This window comes from Ischnura elegans, chromosome 1 (genome assembly GCF_921293095.1).
Source record: "Ischnura elegans chromosome 1, ioIscEleg1.1, whole genome shotgun sequence".
NCBI lineage: Eukaryota > Metazoa > Arthropoda > Insecta > Odonata > Coenagrionidae > Ischnura > Ischnura elegans.
In genome coordinates, this window is record NC_060246.1 from 162,730,736 (window position 1) to 162,753,364 (window position 22,629).

Below are 22,629 nucleotides of genomic sequence, written 5' to 3' on the forward strand. Positions count from 1 at the left end.
TGAACTTTTTGATTTGGACTTTATGTCGTACAATCGCACGTTAATCGCACGTTAATCCAAAATGGCAACATAAACAAATCTTCCACGGAACGGTTTAGAGCCTAATCTTTGTAGTCTCGTTGTACCAATTGAGTCTGGGACTCAGCCAATGCGAAGGTGTGTGCCGGCTACCGTGTGCCATGAGTGACGTTTGATGGCGGATTCCTCCGTGGACACAATCGACGTTGTGGTACGCCTCATCGAATAATTGACTTCTTTAAGCGCGACGTTGAATCCAAGCAACGGCGTACATGTAAACAAAGGTGGACTCGTCATATTTTGCAACGGAAGATAAATATATACGTTCGGAGAAATGGATGAAGACCTAATAACAAGTATTGGACTCCTGTAAGTTTAAATGAAATCATTTCATTCTATTTATTTCAGGGATGGACGGATCCAGGATTTTTTTCGAATCCGGATTCGGATCGGATCCTTGATTTTCGGAGCCGGATCTTTCGGATCGGATATTTTCGGATCCAAATGCATTTTCAAATTCCTGACGCTGAGATTCCCCCAATGAATGTTCAATCTCTTGGGAAGAGTCACACTATGCGCCAGACGTATTTTGCCTTTTTTATTTTCCACGGCTGAAATTCTCCTACGTAACCTCTGCGAGAGCTTTTAAACAAAACGGTTCATGAGTATAACAAGAACCGCATGTGACGGCGCATTCGAAGAGAAAATCGGAACTCTTCCCACCCTCATTGCGCGTTGCATTTACTGAAGCTATTATTTAAAATTTCGGATCAAGATCCGATGTCTTCCGCGACTTTGGATCCGATGTATCCGATGAAGGGCAATATCCGCGGATATTTGGATCCGAGGTATCCGATCCGGCCATCCCTAATTCATTTATAAGTCTTCATACAATGAAAAATTACCTTTTTAAATACCGGAAAACAAAATCTTGCTTTTAAAATCATATAAATATTCCCGAGTAGATGAACGTGTTCACAACTCGGAAGTGGTATTGTATAAAGTTTTCAGTGGGTGTCTCCCATTGTCTAGAGGGATTCCCATTGGTACTCCGTGAACGGGAAACGTGAGTAAGGGAGATGGAAGGCTGCCATCTATCACGTTCGTCGTGTCCGTCCGCACCCAACAGGTACTTTCCCATCAACCATCATCTCCTAGTGTATTCCCGTTAGCGGATCTCGTCTGCGTTGATAGCGTCTCCCAGCCTTTGTGGACTGCCTTTGTTCGTGACAGCTCAATGGAATTTTTGATACCAAATCCAGGGAATTGTGCTGCGAATCTGGGGGGTGTATTCAACTTGTAGGCTAGCTAATGGCCGATGCCGCAATGTGTGAGGCCTAACTGGACTATTGGCCCTGTGAACCACGGAGCCTGGCTGGACAGGGGTGTATGAGAGGCAACTCTTCTTTGTGGGTCACAAGGGCAACGCGATCATTTCGCTGTTTTTTAAGCGATTGGTGAGCGGTCCATCTCCCACCATATACAGTCATTCGCACTCATTGTCAGGAATAGAATCATGACACTCATTAACAGTGTCTTGCTGATGTACTCGCATTACTAGATTATTTCCTTCGTCACTCCTGCTGCTGATGGCAGAGTGCTCTCATTTCACGTGTTCTTTCACACTCTTTTACCACATTTGTAATGGATTTCCCAATTTTCCACTTTATTTTTTGACGCTACTCACTCTTTTTTTAAATCAAGTCTTCTTCGAGTGACTAAGTTCTATTTTTTTACGTATATTATGACTTACATCAACCGCGTGAAAGGATCGAACTTTGACTTCATTTTCGTGACATCACTGTTCCACTATCCGTTAGCTATTAATACTCGTTGTGATATTTAACCTATGTTTATTTTAAGCTATTATATTTCAGTCATATATGGAAGCTTTACACTAACCCGTTGCTCGATAACTGATTTCATCTGATCGAAAAACTCTCTAGGTTCAATCGATGCCAGGAACTTTCTTGACGGTACTCGTGCACGCATGGCATAACCCGAAGAAGAAATTTGAAACAAAGCCGGAGACATAAAAAAAAGCATTCGCCTATCAAAAACTTTGTCGCGATAAGGATTCCTCACAAAATCAGCATTCTTCACACTCCACGCAACTCCGTGAGGGAATCTCAACCAGAATGGAATATGTGGAGCATTTTGGCGAATTTGAGTCCAAGCAGTACCTACAGTTAAAGAGATCGTTTCATGAATTGAGACGCGGAGGCCGTTCCTCTCTTGTCTGCCGCACGTCGAATATCCTAACGGTAGTGGCCGCCGCCGCCGCAGCCGCAAGTAGGCGCAGCGGGCAGATGTAGAGCACGAGACCGGCTTGACCTCCATCCCGCTGCTGCTTCTTCTTCCTAACGGCCGCTGTTCCCGTTTCCTGCTTTCTCCTCGCTTATAGCCTCCCTCGCACCCGCATTCATCATCATCATCCCACACTCACACTCACAAGAAGAAGAAGAAGGCTTTCGGGCGACACCCATTGAGATAATGCAGCTTCACAGCAGCGTCCACATATATTGAAATTAATCTAAAAAATAAAATTAAAAGGAATCACGTTTTCATTCAAACTAAAAATAAGAAAATTAACCACCCTGCATTGACGTTTAATGTTTGCCCTCGTTTAAATTTTACAGGGAAAAGATTATACGTTCAAAACCCAAAAGGTGGTAGGCATTGTTTTGCACTTGACACCGGATTTATTATCATCACATATTTGAGATTTTGGTCGTAGCATTGTAATGAATATTTACAGAGAAAAAAAATGACTTGAGATGCTGAAAATGATTTGTACCCACCACGCTTCTGCGGTTATGAGCATATACACTTTATTTTCCTCGAAATTTAAACGTGGAAACTTGGCTTCTCTATTTTTTCCATAAGGTTCGAATACAATTGGGTTTTTAAATTAATTTTTTGCTTTATTTACATATTTTCTTCTTTTAAGTTAAAATAAAATGTTTTTGGATCAATTTTTCGTCTATAGTAGTAATATTTTCGCTATTTCATATCATTAAGGTGAGGTTCTAAAGGCTACCGAAAACGTCTACATGAAATAATGCGAAATGGCAAAATCTAAAACGATGGAAGACGAGCGAAGCTTTGTTGTAAAAAAAAACATTAAAACATTTTAGGGAAGTGAATTTGAGCTTGAATGTTAGAATTAGAACTTGGAATCTACTGGTGTATAATAATACTGATCTACATATTATCCGAAGCGGCAGAGAGCTTCTTAATAAATGCGAAGAATTAATTTTCTAAAATGAATGCTGCAGTTGAGCGATTAATAAGAATGCGTACAAATACGGCTCATACTGCCTCTGAAGACCTGCAAATAGCGTTGGAATGCATTGTGATCTGGTTCTGATCCGTGCAGACAATTTTAAGTTGATAGCTGAACGAGAAGTGGGTTAAATGGAAGTGGCAAGAGTCTCTTGCCCGGAAGGACAAACAAATGAACAGACAAAAAAGTGGCTTCAAGGGAGATTGAGAGAGAGAGAGGTAAAATGGATCGCTTGTTTCGCACGTGCCGCGTCTTTTGTTCTGATAGATAATCGACGAAAAAGACCTCACATGTAAAAGAAATTTTAAAAAAGCAACTGTATATCTTTCATTGTTAAGGTTTACCATATTTTGCATCAACAAAATGGTTAAGAGAGAGAGAAAATAATCTCTCAAACGGCAAATATCTGTCTTCTTGTCTTCATTTGCAGTTTCATCGCGGGATAGTGACAAGTTCACTTCATCAAGGCTTGACGATTGTTTCTTTGTTTTGTAGTTTAAACCATCGTGTTTAATCTCAATCAGCGTTGACTAAGATCTCTTATCAAGCAATCTTTTTGTCACTTTGTCTTTATCAAAGGACAATTTAAGGCATTCTACCGGTTAATGCTGGTATGCGTATCGATGGCTAAGTTCTAACAACACGTATCTCAAAAAAGCAACTTTTCAGGAGAGCAATGAAACGATTAATTTTTTTTTACTTGTACACTCAAAATAATAACCAAAAGTTCATAAAGCTGAAAAAGAATCATTCGTTTGCAAATTAAGAGTTGTTTTTTGCTTCTATTTAATTTTTTTAATATTACTAAACTCATTTTAAGTTACCTGTCTCAAACCGGCCGAATTTGATACACGTGTTGTTAGAATTTAGCCATCTATACATAGCATTATGCTGACTATTACTCCAGTCTCTTTTTCATCCCAACCTGGACTTCCCTCTTCAATTCAAGCATCGCATTCCATATTTTCTCCTTCCGCATACAATTTCCATTCCCTTCTTCGCTCGCTTACCTAACTATATCCTCTCAAACACTGTTTCATAAGCATCCTCCTCCATACAAACCTTCCGTCTCCTCTGTATATCAAATTGAGTCCTCGCCCACCATGACCAACGCTTCGTAGTTCCATTCGGGCATTTGGGAATCTCAAACGCGTCAAGCCTATTATCGTCCTATTTCCGCGGCCTCCGTTAAATAAGAAAAAAGCTTGCAAGTTGCAATGCAGCATAACACAAATTCCACCGAAGTAACTTCCATTTTAATTATTCTACTTCGAGTGTGTTACAGTATCGCTCAGTGGTCTCCGATTTCAAATATTATTATTTACTTATTATATCGATCATGCAGTTTATTGTGATATGTTTTTGTCTTGATTGCTTGCCCTTAGCCACTGCTGGCAGAGTATTTTATTGTGAAAACAAAAAAAAATAAAATTTGCAAAATGAAAGAAAAAATGAAAAACTATTGCAAAACAAAAAAAAATACAAAAAAGATAACAAAATTAAACACTATGGCCATGGCTTAAAAGGTGACAAGGAGAAAAGTCCTCCCTCTGGGATTTTTCCCGTACTTAGGACATCCTATTTGGAATCAAATAGGACTAACCTCCACACACTTTCAGCCCGCTAGAGGCCCACCAGGGCCGGCTAGCTCGAAATTTCGAATTTATCAGTTTTTAGATATCTAGGACAAGAAAACACATTTTTAATACGGTTTGCGCCAGTTGAAAATTTTTTAATGGAGCAGATTCCCAAATCTTTTCAGGAATTGCCAGCGGGACGTTCGTCCATTTGAAAATTTCAAACGCGTGTTTTAATAAAATATTTTTGAGACGACCACAAAGAATAAAAAATATTTTCCGGGAGCGTTATAAAATACCTTTCATCTAATCTACTGGAAAAAATATTTAGGTGGTGGAACATGGCGAAAAAATTATAATATGATTTCTTATTCAACTTGATATCTAGCAAAATTTTTATTAGAAAAACTGTCCTCCCTTGAGTCATTGATTTACCATTCGAATTTCTCATCGACGTTAACATATTACGTTACTCAGTTACTCGTTCCGACGACAAAACTGTCAAAGTTCGCAGAGAAAGAGTTCTTTAAATAATGAACGTTACGAAGTTGCGCGATTTTTTCCATAAATGAATGAACTTTAAAAACACGCAAGGAACTAATGATGCAATAGATACGGAAATTGGGAATTTCATTGGTATAAATCCTCTTTTTGAATACATGATCTTTACAGATCACATTTTTGAAGGGAATGATCAGCCTCCTCTTAGTGACGATCTGCAACCTTGCTTCCAAGGGTAACGGGAGAAGATGTATGTAGCGGTATGTCGACAAATGAGACAAATCATGTCCGTAGATACAACGCGGGGAAAACTCAAATCGAGCTTATTTTCATAATCTTTATTTCCATATTCCGGCAGTATTCGAAGGTCCTGAAGCCATTTTCGGCACCAGTTTCCACACAAATCTGTCCCTGTGTTGCAAAATGGCATTACAATCAGTATGAGCGTGGGCGATGGCGAAAGGACTAAATATATGCAAGATGGTATGAAACGGGTGTTATGGAGGGCCAAAAAAACAGCAAATAATTGCCGAAATCGCATTTCTAATTTTTATTGCCATTTTCCACCACCTAAATAATTTTTTCCAGTACATAAGCTGAAAGGTATTTCAAAAAGACCCCGGAAAATATTTTTTCTTTGTGGTCGTCTTGAAAATATTTTATGAGAACACGGGTTTGAAATTTTCAAATAGACGCCATTTCTACTTGTCCCGCTGAAAATTTCTGGAAACATTTGCGAATCTGCTTCATTAAAAATCTTTCAATAGCCGCAAACCGCATTAAAAAATATGCTTTTTGACCGAGATACCTAAAAAACAGAGGAATTCGAAATTTCGAGCTAGCCGGCCCTGGTGGGCCTCTAGCGGGCTGGAAATGTGGGGAGGTTAGTTCTATTTGATCCCAAATCGGATGCCCTAAGTCCGGGAAAAATCCCGGGAGGGGGAATTTTCACCCTCTCATGCAGCTATACATTAAAAAGAAAATAATTATCAAAAAAGTGTTAAAAAACTGCAAAAAATCAAGAAAAAATAGATAAAGGTCGGGCGTGCTGAGCGGTAGCTTGTCTTCCATCTTCTCCTTCAGTTACACTGACAAGATAACTTCCCTGCCCCCTGGAGAATAGTTTGCGCCATTCGTACCCCTGAGTGCATTCTGCTGCGCGATCATATTGAATAGTTACACATTTGGCCAAAGTTTGCATTTTCTCTCGTGAGAACGATGGTCGGTGTACGTATATTCTAGAACTCTTTAATTGGTTGCCATTGAAACTTCAACCCATTAATATATAATAGATAACTTTAGATTAATAATTGGAGATCCAGCCAGATAAACTGAGAGTTGGCGTAGGTGCCTGCCTGATGAAGAATTTTTCGTGACGTGGGCCATACTCTCGCACCTACACAGTTGTGTGACTGCAATTTTCGTGTTATAATTTCGTTTAATAGCTTCACTCCACAGGCGACCATCCTTACACCCTGTTCATCACTTTTGCTTTTTGATAAGATTGTCTCGAATGGGGAAATTGCGGCACTTTGCTTTGATTGCAACAGGCGATTTGAACATCATCATCACTCATCAAAAATCCTAAGATTGGTTTGACGCAGCTCTCCATTCCTCTCTCCTATCCACCAGCCTTTTCATAGCGACGTATTTTTTTCTATTTCACACCTTTTATAACTAGTCCTATGTAAATCATTCGGAGCCGTCCCTTTTCCTTCTTTCCTTCCAACAGTCCTTCCTTTATCGTTTTCATCTGGCCACCATGTCTCATTATGTGGCCAACTAAGTTGTTCCGTTTTCTCCTGAAGGTTTTTAGAATTATTCTCATTTCTCCCACTCTTCTTAGCACTTCCTCGTTACTTATACGGTCAATCCATTTTATCTTCATCATTCTTCGGTAGCACCACATTTCGAATGCTTCCACTCTTGACATCTCTGCTGTTGTCAACGGCCAAGCCTCGCTTCCATAGATAAATATGCTCCATATGCAGCATCTGATGATTTTTTTCCTCTTCCTCTATGATTGTATTCTCAGCTGTAAGAAGATTCTTCTTTTCGTAGAAAACCCTCTTCACCCGAGCAATTTTACTAACTCCTTCTGTCCTGGTTCGTCCATCTTTTTCCATCGCTCGTCAGTCGGTTTCCTAGGAAACAAAATTCTTTCACTTCTTAGCTTTGTTCGCGTCGCTGCAACTTCTGCACTTTCCTGCACCTTTCTGCCACTTTTGCGTTCGCGTCGCGGAAGTTGCAAGTGACGAACGCTGTTCGCGTCGCGGGTGCAGGTTCAAAAGGTGCAACTTTTATCTGCACCTTTTGCACCAGCTTCGGAGGTGGAGCAAAAGGTGCAACTTCAGGAATCATGGGAAATACCAGACGAAAACCGGCGGAAAACAAATGGCCATGATAGAAAATTGGAAGCTATTTCACTTTGACGTTACTTTTTCGGAAATAAAACATCTGATATTTGAAATACATCTGACTGGGTGAAATATTAATAATAATAAATTTTTTCAAGTGGTTAAATAGTAAACACAAGCGAACTTATGATATATAGTCAAATGAAATGGACGTTTCTCATTAAACGTGGCGAAAGTGCTTATTCGAATGAAAAATACCTTAGTTTTAGCATAGTAACCTATCAATAAACAATTTTCTAAAACGATTTGTTCGCGTCGTCGACTATATACATTTACTATAACTCCCACGGAGGACTGATGCCAATCCAATAGCAATTTTTTAAAACGTACCGTAGGTATACATTCTTTTCTCGTGAATGAAACAGTATCGTGAGTGGATCCATGTAGTGTTGTTAAAATGACAGCTATACCAATTTAGGCAAGCACAATGAATTACTCTTCGATGAGGATGGAGTGGTATTTGTCGCTATGGTAGGTGATATTGTGATTAATAAAAATGTTTTTTTGCCACAACTGACACTTAGAATTATGACTTCGAATAATACGACGTCTTTCACACCACCAACCTTCTCAATGAAATGCACTGATATTCCGTTAGTTCGATTCATGAATGTTAATTAATCTTTCCGCAGTATTGAACGAGTTTTCATTATTTTTCACCATGATTTCTATGAAATAGATGGTCGTTTACAACGATAGTAAAATACTATCTCAGATTCTAGATAGGGGCAAATATTTCCTCGACGATCTTGGGAATACAGAGGTAATACTTATATTATATACGACCCTGAGGCCATTGAACCAACGAACCACTTGGACCAATATGGAATGAGGCAGCCACAAATATCCTTTCATTCATATGGGCAGTATAGGTACGAAGGAAATGCCAGACACAAAAATATTCGGAGAATGCCTTCCAAATTGCCTTTGGTCATTACACTTAAGAATTTCATTACGGACCACTTCGTGTTCCCGAAAAATTCGAACGAGATTAGCAAAATTGTTAGTCCCGGTGGTCACGAATCCTTTTAAAAAAGTTGTCAAGTTATTTTCCCCATCTACTGGAAGTAATCGAGTAAAGAAATTAATGCGTAATAAAAATGTAATAGCCTTTAATAAAAACAACTAGCATAACTAAAAGGCGTATATGAAGTGAAAAGGCAATGTTTACATCTAAATGGTAACTTCAGCTCATTGACACCTTTCTCACACCAATTAATAAACTTAGGTCTAGGATATCGATATCAAATTTGCCATAATTGCAAAAGCTTAAAACCTTATTCTTAATAAAGGAAGACGCAGAGGCATTTGCAACGTAATGCCAATACAATCAAACAACAAACAAGCAATAAACAAATGTGTTCAACATTAGTTCAACCAGAATCATAACAAACCCGAGTAAATCGCAACAATTACTGGAATAACACGTTATACCTATCCCGCGGCTGAATGAAAGCTGGGAAAATAACATTACAGTCTTCATAAAAATCCTCTTCGACAATGTTTATTATAATCATGTCCCGCGCCATTTTTGTTGTTACGTTGCCGTTCGCGTCGCACGAGTTGAACCTTCCTGCACCCGCCTGATTTTCATTGCACCTTCCGGTGCAGAAGGTGCAGATGGAGCAAGCGACGCGAACAAAGCTCTTGTTTTCCTAGCTTAATTTTTGTCCTAGTCTTCTCCCTTTTACTACAAAATAATAATTTAGTTTTCTTATTGTTGATTTTCAGATGATGCCTGGCGATTGTTGTTTCCATAATTATCAGTGTTCTTCAAATCCTTCCCTGCCTTGGCCAAGACTGCTATGTCGTCCGCAAATCGCAGCATACCAATACTTTCTCCGTAAATATTTGCACTCAAAACCTTCTCCTTGCTTTCATTGATGGCTTTCTCGACGCAAACATTAAAAACTACGGGGGACAGTGCACAGCCTTGTCCCACTACTTTTCCTGTTTTTATTTCTGCACAGTCGGGTTGAACATTTTTGTAAATTCAACCCACGAACTTAAATCGCAGCTTTCTTTTGTGAGATATCGAACGTCGCGAAATCCGAAGCGCGCTCCGTCCGTTAGCTGCTGTAAATAGTGACGTCATCTTTGTCCGTCTGCCGCTCGGCGCACTCGAACGGATCATATCCGCCTCTACGCACGTACGTGCGTGTGACGGGGAGAAAGCTCGCCCCGCGACAACGACAGGCCGACCCACCCCCTGGTCTATGCGGTGAAATTATTTCTACCCATGCAAAATAACATTATACGGCTACAAAACTTCGATTAAGAGCCAAAATTTGGAAGCAATTATTACGACTTATATTCGGAGCATGCCTTTTTATGATAGCGCGGCTGCTGCGGTGAAAGGTTGAAATATGATGTTATAGAAGAATGATGAAGATGGATTGGGTAGATTGTGAGGGTGGTGCGGAAGTTTTAAGAAAAGAAGGGGAGAAGTAGTGTTTTGAAAATCTTTGGGTGTAGGAGGGGGCAACTTCATGAGACACGAGTGTCTGACGAAACTTACGTTGACAGATAGATGGGAGGAAAGAACGCCAGGCCACGGAATAAATAGATAAATAGTGCAGGCGATGAAGGATTGAAAGCAGATTAATTATGCGTGAAGTAGGAAAAGATTAGCCCTAAGAAGGATTGAGCGAAAAGCTATTGTCAAATCAATGTTAAGATTTATGACTGCTGATTATTATGATGATGAAAACATCAATTAGTAATACATTTCATGTCTCAAATTTTTACAAACCCATATGTTAGTACATCTTTGCCACAATAGTAAAAAATGGGTTACCACATTTACGCAACATTAATTCTATTCTCTCCTCCCTCTTTATCCCTAATCTCACTACCGATAGGCTCACAGCTGATTTAAAACTTATTTATAAGATTCTCAATTCCACCATCGACTGCCCTGCATTGCTCTCTTTTATCAATTTTAAAGTTCCACCCGCCCTACCCGTTCTCATCCCCTAATCCACAGTCCCTAGACTTTCACTCACTAAACGTTCGTTTTTCTACCGCATTACTTCTGTGTTGAACTCACTACCTCCACACATCGACCCCTTTGCACTTCTTAAGCCTTTCCCTATCCTATCTGTCACCGAAGTAGGCTGTACCTGCAGTTTCTTGTTGTTCTTTTGTTTTTCAAATATAATTATTGTTTTCTACTTGTTATATTGCGTCTTCGTCCTCTTATTTATGTATTGTTACCTGGCCACTAAAAAGTGGCAACTATATGCTGTATGTGGTTCTCTTTCTTTAGAATAAAAAAAATAAAAATCATATAAATGCAATAATGAGCTAATGGTCCAAATGGGAGTGATTTCAAATGTTTCTCTGTCAATGCTTAAGTTATTTTCTTTTTTTAATTCACAAAATGATTTATAATTTACTGTTTCTGATTTTTTTATTGTTGTCGTTCAGTTTTGATTAAATATTCATATAAACATCGCTTGAAGGAGTAGTCCTCGCGCTACAAATTTTCACATTTACTCCGCTGGAGAATACACGCTTCGAAATATGAGAAATTTTGGAAACCCTTAAAGTATTTAAGGAAATATGAAGATTTTTGGAAACCTTCAAAATATTTAAGGAGAGAATATTGAACTATTTCTGAAGAATTTTATTTTTAGATTTTTATTTTTGGGCAAGGTAATTGTGTACGAATAGCTAATTCATGTGATGATATAGAGTTACATGTGATGATATGCCACTTTTTCCAATTTTTTTCTGGTGAGTTAAATATCTAAGAACGTTTTCAACCATTAATATCCATCATCAAATACGCGAATCGAATATCTAAAAAGTACAACAGTACTTTTTTCCATAGCGAGGCAAGTGTAGCACAGTTAAACGTGAGTGAAGTAGAGTGTAATTAATGTACGTTTTATTTTATGGGTGCGATGCCTTCCACACAGAATAACGAGATATCACTATCTAAAGTGGTCTCTTCATTTCTCAATCTGAGCTCCGCCCGAGCCGAATACTATGATTTAATCAATTCCGATCGAAGAAAAACACATTTCCTGTGAGCCATCATTCAACGTCAGCCGATGTCACAATTCTTGACTTCTCGTTTCGCTAGACGCAGTATTTCATCCATATTTTACGTGGCTTTCAAATTTTACACTGGTAGAAAAAGTATTGTTAGCTGTAAATTTTTCTCAAAGCAATTTGGTAAATACACGAGCTCTTCTATCGTCTGCTTGACTTCATTTGCATCGCGAAATTTACAGTGTCGACGTGCTCTCCGCCAAATACTTGCTGTATTAAAAGTATACTGGAATCCCATATTTTCCAGATTTTCGGAAGAAAGGTATGTACACCAAAGTCAATATTTGAAATATTTACGCTATTTGAATAAATATTTTCCAGAAATTTTAAAAAATATCCACATTAAAAAAATATCCACATCCATTTGCAGAATTTTTAAAAAATATCCACATAAATTGAGATAAGGCTATCAAACATTGCGAACCAATTTCATGCCCATTAAAATGCTCACCAGTCAGTGCACGCGTCGGTAGCACCAGAAGAAGTAACAGCGCCAAAGCCCCAGAGATGATGCGCCCGGCAGCCATGTTGGGCCACCCGCGCTCACGACCCGTGGCAGCGCCAGTCAGATCCTGTTGGAAAAAGGGTGAGCTATGGTCAATTCAAAAATTTAAACAGCTTTTTATTGTCACCGTCACTAAGCAATTGAAAGCTGGTTACTTTGCTCGGGAGCGATAAAAGCGAGGCTGAAGCCCTCCAGACACAACCGACTCCAATATCACCTTACAAGGGAAAATGTGCATAATGCGATTAAAACGATAGCACATTTCGAGGAAAATAATCACTACCATACGCGATCTAAGAAATTAATCAATCGAAGAATCACAGGAATGCGTAAAAAATACTGAATCCATGTGACATCTGAATCCGAGTAGCACCATTTCACAAAATGTAATACGATATTTCTCTCGTAAAATTGGAAATTTGTACATCTGTCTGTCCGTCCGAGATAGATTGAATCCGAAATCGCTGCACCAATCATCGTGAAAATTGGCGGATATAAGTATTCACTCCCGGAGGAAATTTAATCTCCCCTAGAAACCATTAAAAATATGTTGGGTTCTGCGCGCTGCAGTGCTATCATTTTCTGCCTCTTTAAAGTGCTTTTAATGAAGATAAGGGGCAGGTATTTTTTTTTCGGGTATCTAAATAAATCATGTTTACAATTATTTCCACCGATTTTCTTTTTGGCTTCGCAGTTGTCTGAATTTCATGATTTTAGCTGTCAAACCCTTTTTTTTAATCAATAACGCCATATTTCCTTGGCGATCGGTGACAATACTAACCATTGCAATGTAATTCGATTTCCATTGAAATTGGGTCGAGCACTGAAAATTGAAATGAATAAATACTCATGATCACGTAGTATATCATATTTTTAAACATGATCCATGAGTGTTGCAATCAAAATGAAATGTGTGAATATTCACAATATCGATCAAAATATACAATTTTTAATGAAAATTAGGCACGAAAAAATTTTGCCCGTAGATTAAAAAAGGCTGCATTAAATAGCTATCCATGTACAATGCACATCAATTATCCTATCATTAAATTTTGTGCAGTAATTCTATGCTTTCAGTCAACGGTAATTAAAAATACGCTTAATGTGAGTAAAATATCACCAGCTGCAATCAATGCCTATTCTATACTTTTGAGGTTTTCCAGTGGAAAAATGAGAAGAAAGAGTTGGCAGCAGGATTGGGCAGCCTTTTTGAACCTGAAAAAGTGCAGTGGCTTTCATTTTTCACTTGCCTTTTTTATCATCTAGAGAACTGATTTCTATGTGTTATTTCTTATTTCATGTTTTTTTCTTGTTGCACTGAAGTGAAATTCGATTTTCTTTATGTTAGGGCAATTTATCGTGTGTTTTGAACCCAGTTTTCGCAGCTAGTTCGTAAAGAAAAGGATATACTGTTTCTCAGAGTATCTCTCTACAGTATGTTCCTTCTGCAAGCACAAAAAGAAGCGCTTCTATCAAGAAACCCCCGAATGTAATGCAGAATAGCTTTCATTCATTGAATGGAATTAACATTTAAGATGGTAGAAACCTGTATTAATTATTTCAAAGCCTGATTCCTTCCCTTGCTGAGTCCACTTCAGAACTTCAACACGATCCCTGTCTCAACATTACCTATGAATGATTTACCATTATTTTTTAGTCAAACCAAAGACTCTAAAACGTAATTTGAACTGTTATCTCGTTGAAACAAAAGTTTTCCATAGTAAAGGTATTCCATGCTATTCAATCTAATTCTCTTCTCTCCAGAACATATGCTAGCTCAGTTGGAGCCTTGCGGCAATATATTCACTCGCGCAAGGTCAATGATTTGTGATGGGGTAAATATTGCGTTTATTTGTATGGCTTGATAGCACTAAAAAGTTACGAGATTCATATCCTAGTAATCAATCAAAAAGCAGCTATAAACAGACCATACAATTTCCTTGGACATAGATAAAATTCGCTTGATTGTAATAAGAATGTATTTTCTAAAGGTTGGATAATTCACGTTTTTGAGTCTCTACACCATTTATACAGTCTTTACTACCATTAAAGAGATATTTGTGAGTTTAAATGATATTTATCCTGCTATTCACGGAATAAACATATTAAAGAAAATCAACATCCGGTTCAAAATGAGGTCATCCTGTGATATTTTTAAAAATTCCGTTTCACACGAGACACGAAATTGCGTCACATGATGCGCGTACGAAGGTGCTTTCCAAATTACATCTTGCAAATCCTTGACTTGTACGCACAAATGTAAGAAAGCGAGATCGCCAAATATAAGCTGCTATAATTATGAAACGTCTGCACGCTCAACGGAGAAAAAAACAACTTTCATAAGTAGTGCCACTTCGCATAAAACTGTCATTATCTAACGAAAAGAACTTTAAGAGAGAGTAGAAAGAAGCAACACAGAGGAAATATTCGCCAAGAGTGCTAAAAACCAATCCAAAAGCACTTCATCTTACTAATAATTATATAAAAATCAAAGGAAAAGGACAAAAGCCATCAACGTTTACTTATCGTGTCCCTCTACTTAAGTGAAAAGTCAACAAATCAACTCTTTAACATCGTTTCACTCACTTAAATTTTAAGTTGCATCAATTTTAATCTGAGCTATTTATCGGGGTCGCTTGAAATAGCACCATATCCATTCATAGGCGTCGCAAAATACACCCGTATACATCGATACTGGCGGCGCTTCGCAAGCTCGTTTCATAGGCCCCTTCAAAATCTCCGTGGAGGACTGCGCCGTAGAACATGAGAAAATTTGAGTCTGAGTCAAGGTTATCGAATATTTTTCAAGGGAAAGTGATGGCAACTCACAGTCCTCGTCCTCTTCATTTGTTTTACAAACTCCAATATTTAGCATATGTCTCAAAGCGTCACGACTCACACCAATAGATAGCGAATTGCACGCACGCACACACATAATGTTTTCAAGTCATCAACAGCAGCTATATTGACGGCTATTTACTTATAATGTGAACCCTACAGATCCGCTGGATGATGGCGATATTTACCAGTGATCGGTAAGTAGCGGCTGCGAAACAGCCAAGTGTGACCGCGGCTTTATTTATGATCCGCGAGTGGTTCGTTGCTTTTTACACTCTTGTGGGCGATTGTTTGATGAAATGAGCGGTTCTCCCAGGACGAGTTATTTGGCGGTAGTCACCAACTTATAAAATGTGGGCGCCGTCTTTTCTTTAAACCTTTGCTCCTTTGAGATTTTTCTATTTGGATCCAATCTTTTCATTCGCCGCGGTGGAAGTTGCGATCTTTGGGTACGATCCGACACTGGAATGGCTCTGGCATCCACGGAACGTCATTAATTATTTGAACACTGGATAAATTCACAATTCGTGCGATGTGATGCCTATTTCTTCTATCTTACGATAGTATTGCAAAAATCTGCCTAAGTCGAACAAAACTTTTCCGGAGACTTCAACGGGTGAATGATTGTCTCCTAAATTATGCCGCTTTCCGACGACTTCCAAACATCTTCCAAACGAAGAGCAGAATTCAAATTTGGTAGGGTTGTAACTAGAAGTAAGTCCTGGGTGATAAATTTAAAAGCAGTGAGTTACCATCAATTTTCCTTGAAAAATATCCGACGCAAACTTTCTTACGTTCTTCTACGGCGCAGTCCTCCACGGAGGTTTTGAAGGGGCCTATGAAACAAGCTTGCGAAGCGCCGCCAGTATCGATGTATACGGGTGTATTTTGCGACGCCTATGAACGGATAAGTTCGGTGCTATTTCAAGCGACCCCGATAAATAGCTCAGATTAAGATTTATGCAACTTAAAATTTAAGTGAGTGAAACGATGTTAAAGAGTTGATTTGCTGACTATTCACTTAAGTAGAGGGACACGATAAGTAAACGTTGATGGCTTTTGTCCTTTTCCTTTGATTTTTTATATAATTTTTAATAAGGTGAAGTGCTTTTGGATTTGTTTTTAGCAATCTTGACGAATATTTCCTCTGTGTTGCTTCTTTCAACTCTCTCTTTTAGGCCTTTTCGTTAGATAATAACAGTTTTACGCGAAGTGGCACTACTTGTATAAGTTGCTTGCACTTACAGGTGGTTTTCCTACATGGAATCGCTCGCAACGGCATCTTTTGAATCACATAATGCTTCCAAACTTAATAAAATTGAGGATTATTATTATTGAGGAATATTATTAGAGATGATTCGAAAGCAGCGGTCAGACACAAAAAGAGATGAAGTATTTCATCAATCTGATCGCATACTCCTACATGAACTGGCCGGAACATCCGAATTTCGATTGTCATCTGTTTGCAATTAGTATGCCTTTTTGTGCGTTAACTTGGATGGAGATACTATTAGAGTTTTCTCTCTTAATGCTATGTAATCTGCTGATATTTGGTAAGTACCGTAAATTTCTGCATATAATTATTATCATAGTCACTAAGCAATCGCTACCGATAGCTCACGAAGCGTGAGCTATCGGTAGCGATGTGATTTTACCCAATTCATTAACACTTTGCTCTAAGATAACCTTCTACCGGAATTAATTTGAATTGCCTTCAGTTTGCTTATTTTTATCTCTGGAAAATAACTATTCATTGTTGCCTAAAATTAAAGGGAAGGTGCCCCGTAAAATAAGTCGTGCGAATTTATTAAGAGAATGCGAGCGAGCTAGTCAGATGTACTTTTCGTTTTCCTCCCACGGTTTGTTCAGAATCAAGATAATTCGATAATTTTTGGATTTGCAGGCGAGGTGTCGGTTTTAACCGATAGTTAAGGACTTTCCAAGCTGATATTCCACTTTCCCTGTTGAGCTCTCTACTCCACTCCATACACAATTTAATTTGTCTCTCTTAAGTTCACTGTGAGAAGCTACGAATTTTGTTGTTGCTATTTTGGTAATAATTGCCCAAAATTCAGTCTTATTTAAGACACAACACTTTATCTAGTGCATAAATGTTTTTTATATAATTGAATTGGCACATAAAATGAGGAGCACGACAAGATATGAAAGACTCACTGACACGTGTCATGGGAATGCTATTTGAAGCGCATTTTTCGTGGGCCGTCGTAATATAATGGGGGAAGGTCTTTTTCATGACATTGCTGACCTTCGGAAGCTATGGGAGATTGTATTTGGTACATACCTTGGAAAAGCGAGGCGCTGTAGTCGGGTGCGAGGCCGCGACATGCCTGGAAAGCAACAACAACATTGATTTACTATTATTGGCGACAACAAAGGCTTCGATAAATACGTAATAGTAACAATCACCTTCAAGACATTTCAGTGTAAGTAACTATAATTAGTAGCGACATTTGGGTGTGCAGATAGATAGACAGATGCAAATTACTTTGCTGTGGGAGTCGGCCGAAGAGCACAAAAAGATACAAGCCACTGCTCCGTCAAGTTTCTTCAGTTTGCATCACAAAAAGACTGAAATCACTCGAATGTTTAAAAATAAGGATACATTTACAATACTAAGGATCTTGATCAAATTTAAAGTGCAATATATAATAATTAATGAGACAAATATACATCCAGGAACACGGAATTTATATAGTTCATAGAACATGCAAAATTAAGTTTCAAGTATATCTGGTGTAATAAGGTAACTAAAGAATGGGCAATGAAATATATCCAATTAGCATCAACACAATAATTTTAAATTTCAGTATTCAATAGATATTTTGCATGTAATTTGATATATTCATACTTTAAGGGTGGAAATTTCTTTTTTTCCTTTCAAATCTCTTCAAATGATAAGGCAAGGAATTCTCGTTTACTATACCGCCATGTAAGGTAATATTTGGTATGGCATGACGTTTGAAGCAGACGACCGACCGCTGAGGCCAATCGCGCCATGAGGGAAGGGAAGGCGAGGAAGGGTAGAGAGAAACCCGGCGTCGGTGTTGGCGAAGGGTGCCAAGTGGACCAAGCCACTAAGTGCCATCCGACTGATGGAGTGTTAGATTTGAAGTGCCCTCCTCAATTGCACTTAAACATGCATCTCTGAAAATACTTCGCTACCGCCGAGATTTCAACCGGGGCTCATGGGGTTCGAATGCAACACTCTGGCCACCACAATACCCCGATTCCCCAGGAAAAACATTTCGTCTTCGCGTTGGATTGAGCCCACGAAGTTCCATCATTTAGGGGCAGTCGTACAGTACATGTACAGGGAAATAAAATTAATGTTCCAGGCGTAATATAATTTAAAATTTATAAAAAATTGCATAATAGTATATAACCAAATTAATATCTGTCGATATGCAACAACATTCGTATATCAATGGATTGGTCTCCGTTCGGCTATACCATATGCATCCATCGCACTTATCTTCCGAGGTATCGCCATGCATACGACGCGACGCACAGTGGGCTGAAATCGAAAAAAAATTTCACTTTTAAATTAGGAAAGAACGTTTATATTTACAAATTATAGAATAGTCAGTGACCACACCACTGAAATAATTTTATTTATAAGTAATTTTTTAAATAGGAGACGTCTATCAATTTAACATAAAATGATCTCAATTTTTTCCCCATTCTTTGACAAATTTAACTGAAGTTTTTTTCTACAGCTGCGTAATGCTTCACAATTCCTAAGTTTAAATTATTAAATAATAAATTTTAACATCTAAAGAATCCATTGTCGTGAAAGTTTTGATTTTAGTGACAATTTTGATTTCTTTTAATTAAACAATTAAAATGTCCTATTTTTCACGTGTTTTTAACATAGTGAAGAGAAAAAATTTATGTTTTTCACTTTGCTTCACAAATTGTTTTGTACCAAATTATAAAAAAAGTGTCAACTTTAATTCTCGAGTGAAAAATCCTGCCCCAATTTGCCACTTCGACTCTTCCTATCAAGTTATGTGCGTGAATGACCAACCGCGCGACACGGTGGTTAGATGCGAACATTTGTTCCGACTTAGTTATGGGCGAGGATAATTCGCTAAAAGTGAGACGGCATTACAGTTTTCTACACTTGCATATATTTAAATTTCCATATTAGCCTTATTGTTTCAATTTTTCTGTTGTTGCTTCACAAGGCATATCTAATGGACTCAACGATTGCGCCGTCAAGGCAGAAGTTTGTCTCGGGAAGCGGGTGACTGCTAAGAAATATATTCCATTTCTTAGAAAACCCACCAAAAAACGCGCATATTTTGCTATTCGTACTACCCTAAGCCTTTTATAGCTCCCATCAGCTCAAACACTGGAAGAGGCACACGTGTAGCGGAGCACCGCCGCGGCGGGCCACAAATATTACAACTGAGTCGTGAAAGTTGACAAAAATTAACGATAATAAACCGCTTAACAGTATTGTACATTTTTATTTCTATTGAATTACTGCATAAGGTGTAGCATTAATTTTAACGTGCTGAATTTCGAAAAAAATCAACGTGGGTAATTTTTACGAAATTTGCTCAACTTTGAGGTCAAGTAATTTGTTTAAAAAAATTACCTATTAGAAACGGTTTGCGTCAAAAAATGCACTAATGTATTGATAAAAACTGTGCAAAGTTTCAAATTCCGTACTCAAAAAAATCGTTCTTGAGATTTTGTCCGGCTTTTTTCGATTTCAGCTCACTGTGCGGCGTCGGGCACTGCCCTGCCGACCGCGTTAATCCCTATTGTACCCGTAAACACAATCTCGAAGTTATGATTCTTATCTAGCGTTAAAGAAGTTTTATAAGCGATACATAACTGTTCGTTTTTAAAAATGCCGTTTATTGCTTTATTGCCTCGGTCTATGAAGGGGTTTTCAACTTTTGAGGATCACTTCTCCCCGACATCCGCGCAAGCGATTTCTACGAAGTTGCTCGCACGAGGTTTTCCACAAATGTTTCTTTCCGATCGGTCTATAAATATTACCTTTCACGATTTTATTAGCGAAATTAGTCAGTTTATCTTCGTTAATGCGAAAAGATCTCAGTAGTTGTGCTACGGAAGTGAAGAACCAGGGTTCATTTTCCTTAGATCGTGAAATTTCAGCGTTGAGGCCAAACTACCACCACTGGTAGAGAATAGATATCTCGTAACGATAAAAAAGGTATGTTTTCAATGTAAAATATCACATTGACTCTGTGTATTACCCGAGGAATATTACTCTAATTTCGATTTCCTTGTCCAGTGATTTAGATTGCTGATAGTTCGGATGAGAGAAAAATGGAGCGCATGGAAGTAACCCGCAAAGAAATACATCACGTTATTTTTAATGGAAGTGAAAATTCGTTGTGAATGGGAGATCTTTTCCTCCTCACTTTGGATCTTCTTACATTAAAAGATATTTACGTGGAAATATTAAAGGAAATGTTTCAAAGCATATACGAAACTTACTTTCACTGTAGGAGCCAACTTTTTATGAGGACAGTGACGGCTGGGAATCTGGATAAAACTGGTAGTGGGCTGGTAAATTTATTCTTTTTGTTTTCTTATGTTTTCAATTTTTATGTGAATTTATTATGGTTCATAATTATGTTATATATGGGTCATAAATAATTTTGTGTGTTATGTTTTCTATTGCATTGTTTCAAAAATACAAATTGTTTGCTAGATTATTTCTTATGTATGTCTTCTCAGAAATAATGTTGACATAAATTTCAACTGTTAATTCAGTATATCGTTAATATCGTTTAAAAAATTATTTTGTGCACTTCAGATGAACTTTTTTATTTAAATAATTAAATTTAATGATAAACTTCTTTTTTTACTTCTAACTATTATTTTCAATGAAATTTTTTATCTCCACTAAAGCGGTCCGTACAGTCGATTTTTGGATTTTTCAGTCTCCGTGAATTTGTTTTAAAAACTCCCGTGATCAATTTTACGGGAAAATGTCATTAGATTCAGGTTATATAGTCCAAACGAAAATATTTGGAAATATTTCATCGAGCTACTTATAAAAATATGGAAGATATGATTTTTGGCCAGCTTTTTTTATTTCAGCCCACTCTGCAACAACACACCGAGCTATACTTAAACGTGAAGCAAGCTAAAAAATCAAAGTTCGCGAATTCCTACCCAGTTCTGCAGCTGTCGATGAATACGTTGTGTATTTAAAAAATAAATTAATCAAATTATCAATAACTATGTTGCGATAATAATTAATGTTAGGTAGTGGAAACGTAAAGATTTGTATCTAAATTGTTAGGCCAGGCCTCAGGAATCATTTTCATAATTCAATGCTCAAAAATGTATTTCGTGTTGAGTGTTACGAGACTTGAGCAAGGCCTTTAATTGCCGCTTGCGACTCGTGAATTTAGAAGCGTTGACATTATTTGTGGATCCACTTTTATTGGAATGTCGTTTGGATAAATAATGATGAGCGGCAATCTGATATAATTAATACGCCATCATCACCGCATTAAATAATTTAAATATCCTACGGCAACATTAAAAAAGTATGCCACCACATATTGATTGTAAGATAACTACAAAACAATGGTTCATTTTGTGTTTCTTCAATATGTTTCGACTGTAGTGCTAAATTGCGAATTATTAAAAAAGCATTTCAGGTTTAAAAAAGCATCCAGCACTTTGAAATTTCCCGCAAAATTTCATTATTCTAACTTCTAAAAAGTAATATTCATGCTATATACCGTTGGCTCATAGCTGCACGGTGGTCCCAAGTTGAAAAGGGGAATAATAATGACCAATTACATTGTTATTATATATCTCATATATATTTGATGCAATGCTTGAATTGCATGCATTTTGATCCGCTAATTCCTTATTTTTGTTGTTTTTTGTTTTTATTTTTATTCCATATTTTTCCCTATTAATTAAATTAAAATATTAATGGAATACTCGTAAATTTTATTCCGCAATAATAAATACGAATAATATGTATCCGATGACTCAGATTTATATATTCACAAAAAATCCTATCGGAATTATAACAATTATGTGTTGATATTTTTATTATTAGGGACTTATAGCATAAATTACCCCAATCACTGAAAAATATTTGCATTCTTCCGTATTACCACAGAGTAAGTAAATACAGAAATAGCAGACGGAGCAAAAAGGTGTAATCAATCGAAGCGCACTTGGCCGTGTGATAAATAATGCACGAATCACACGGCCATTTTTTCCGTCCCTTTGGAGTGATACACAGCTCCAGCGAGAGGTTTTAAAGGACCAAAACAGCGATCGCCAATTGACCCATCATTTTCTGAGTGACACGGTCATTCCCACCGTCCCTTTTACCATCGCTTATTCCCTCACTTTCCGTAACTGTCATTCAAATAAAGGCCAAGCGTGGGG

The 22,629-nt window shown here is 37.8% G+C and overlaps 1 protein-coding gene across 1 annotated transcript in view; it reads right to left on the reverse strand.

Moving 5' to 3' along the window:
• LOC124172835 overlaps positions 1 to 22,629 on the reverse strand; it is a 94,790-nt gene that overhangs the window by 43,165 nt on the left and 28,996 nt on the right. The window contains exons 2-3 of the mRNA XM_046552332.1: positions 17,504 to 17,549; positions 12,310 to 12,430 (exon numbers count right to left, since the gene is read on the reverse strand). Of these exons, the coding sequence (XP_046408288.1) occupies positions 12,310 to 12,385 (76 nt within the window). The 5' untranslated portion in view covers positions 12,386 to 12,430; positions 17,504 to 17,549. The remainder of the gene's footprint in view (positions 1 to 12,309; positions 12,431 to 17,503; positions 17,550 to 22,629) is intronic.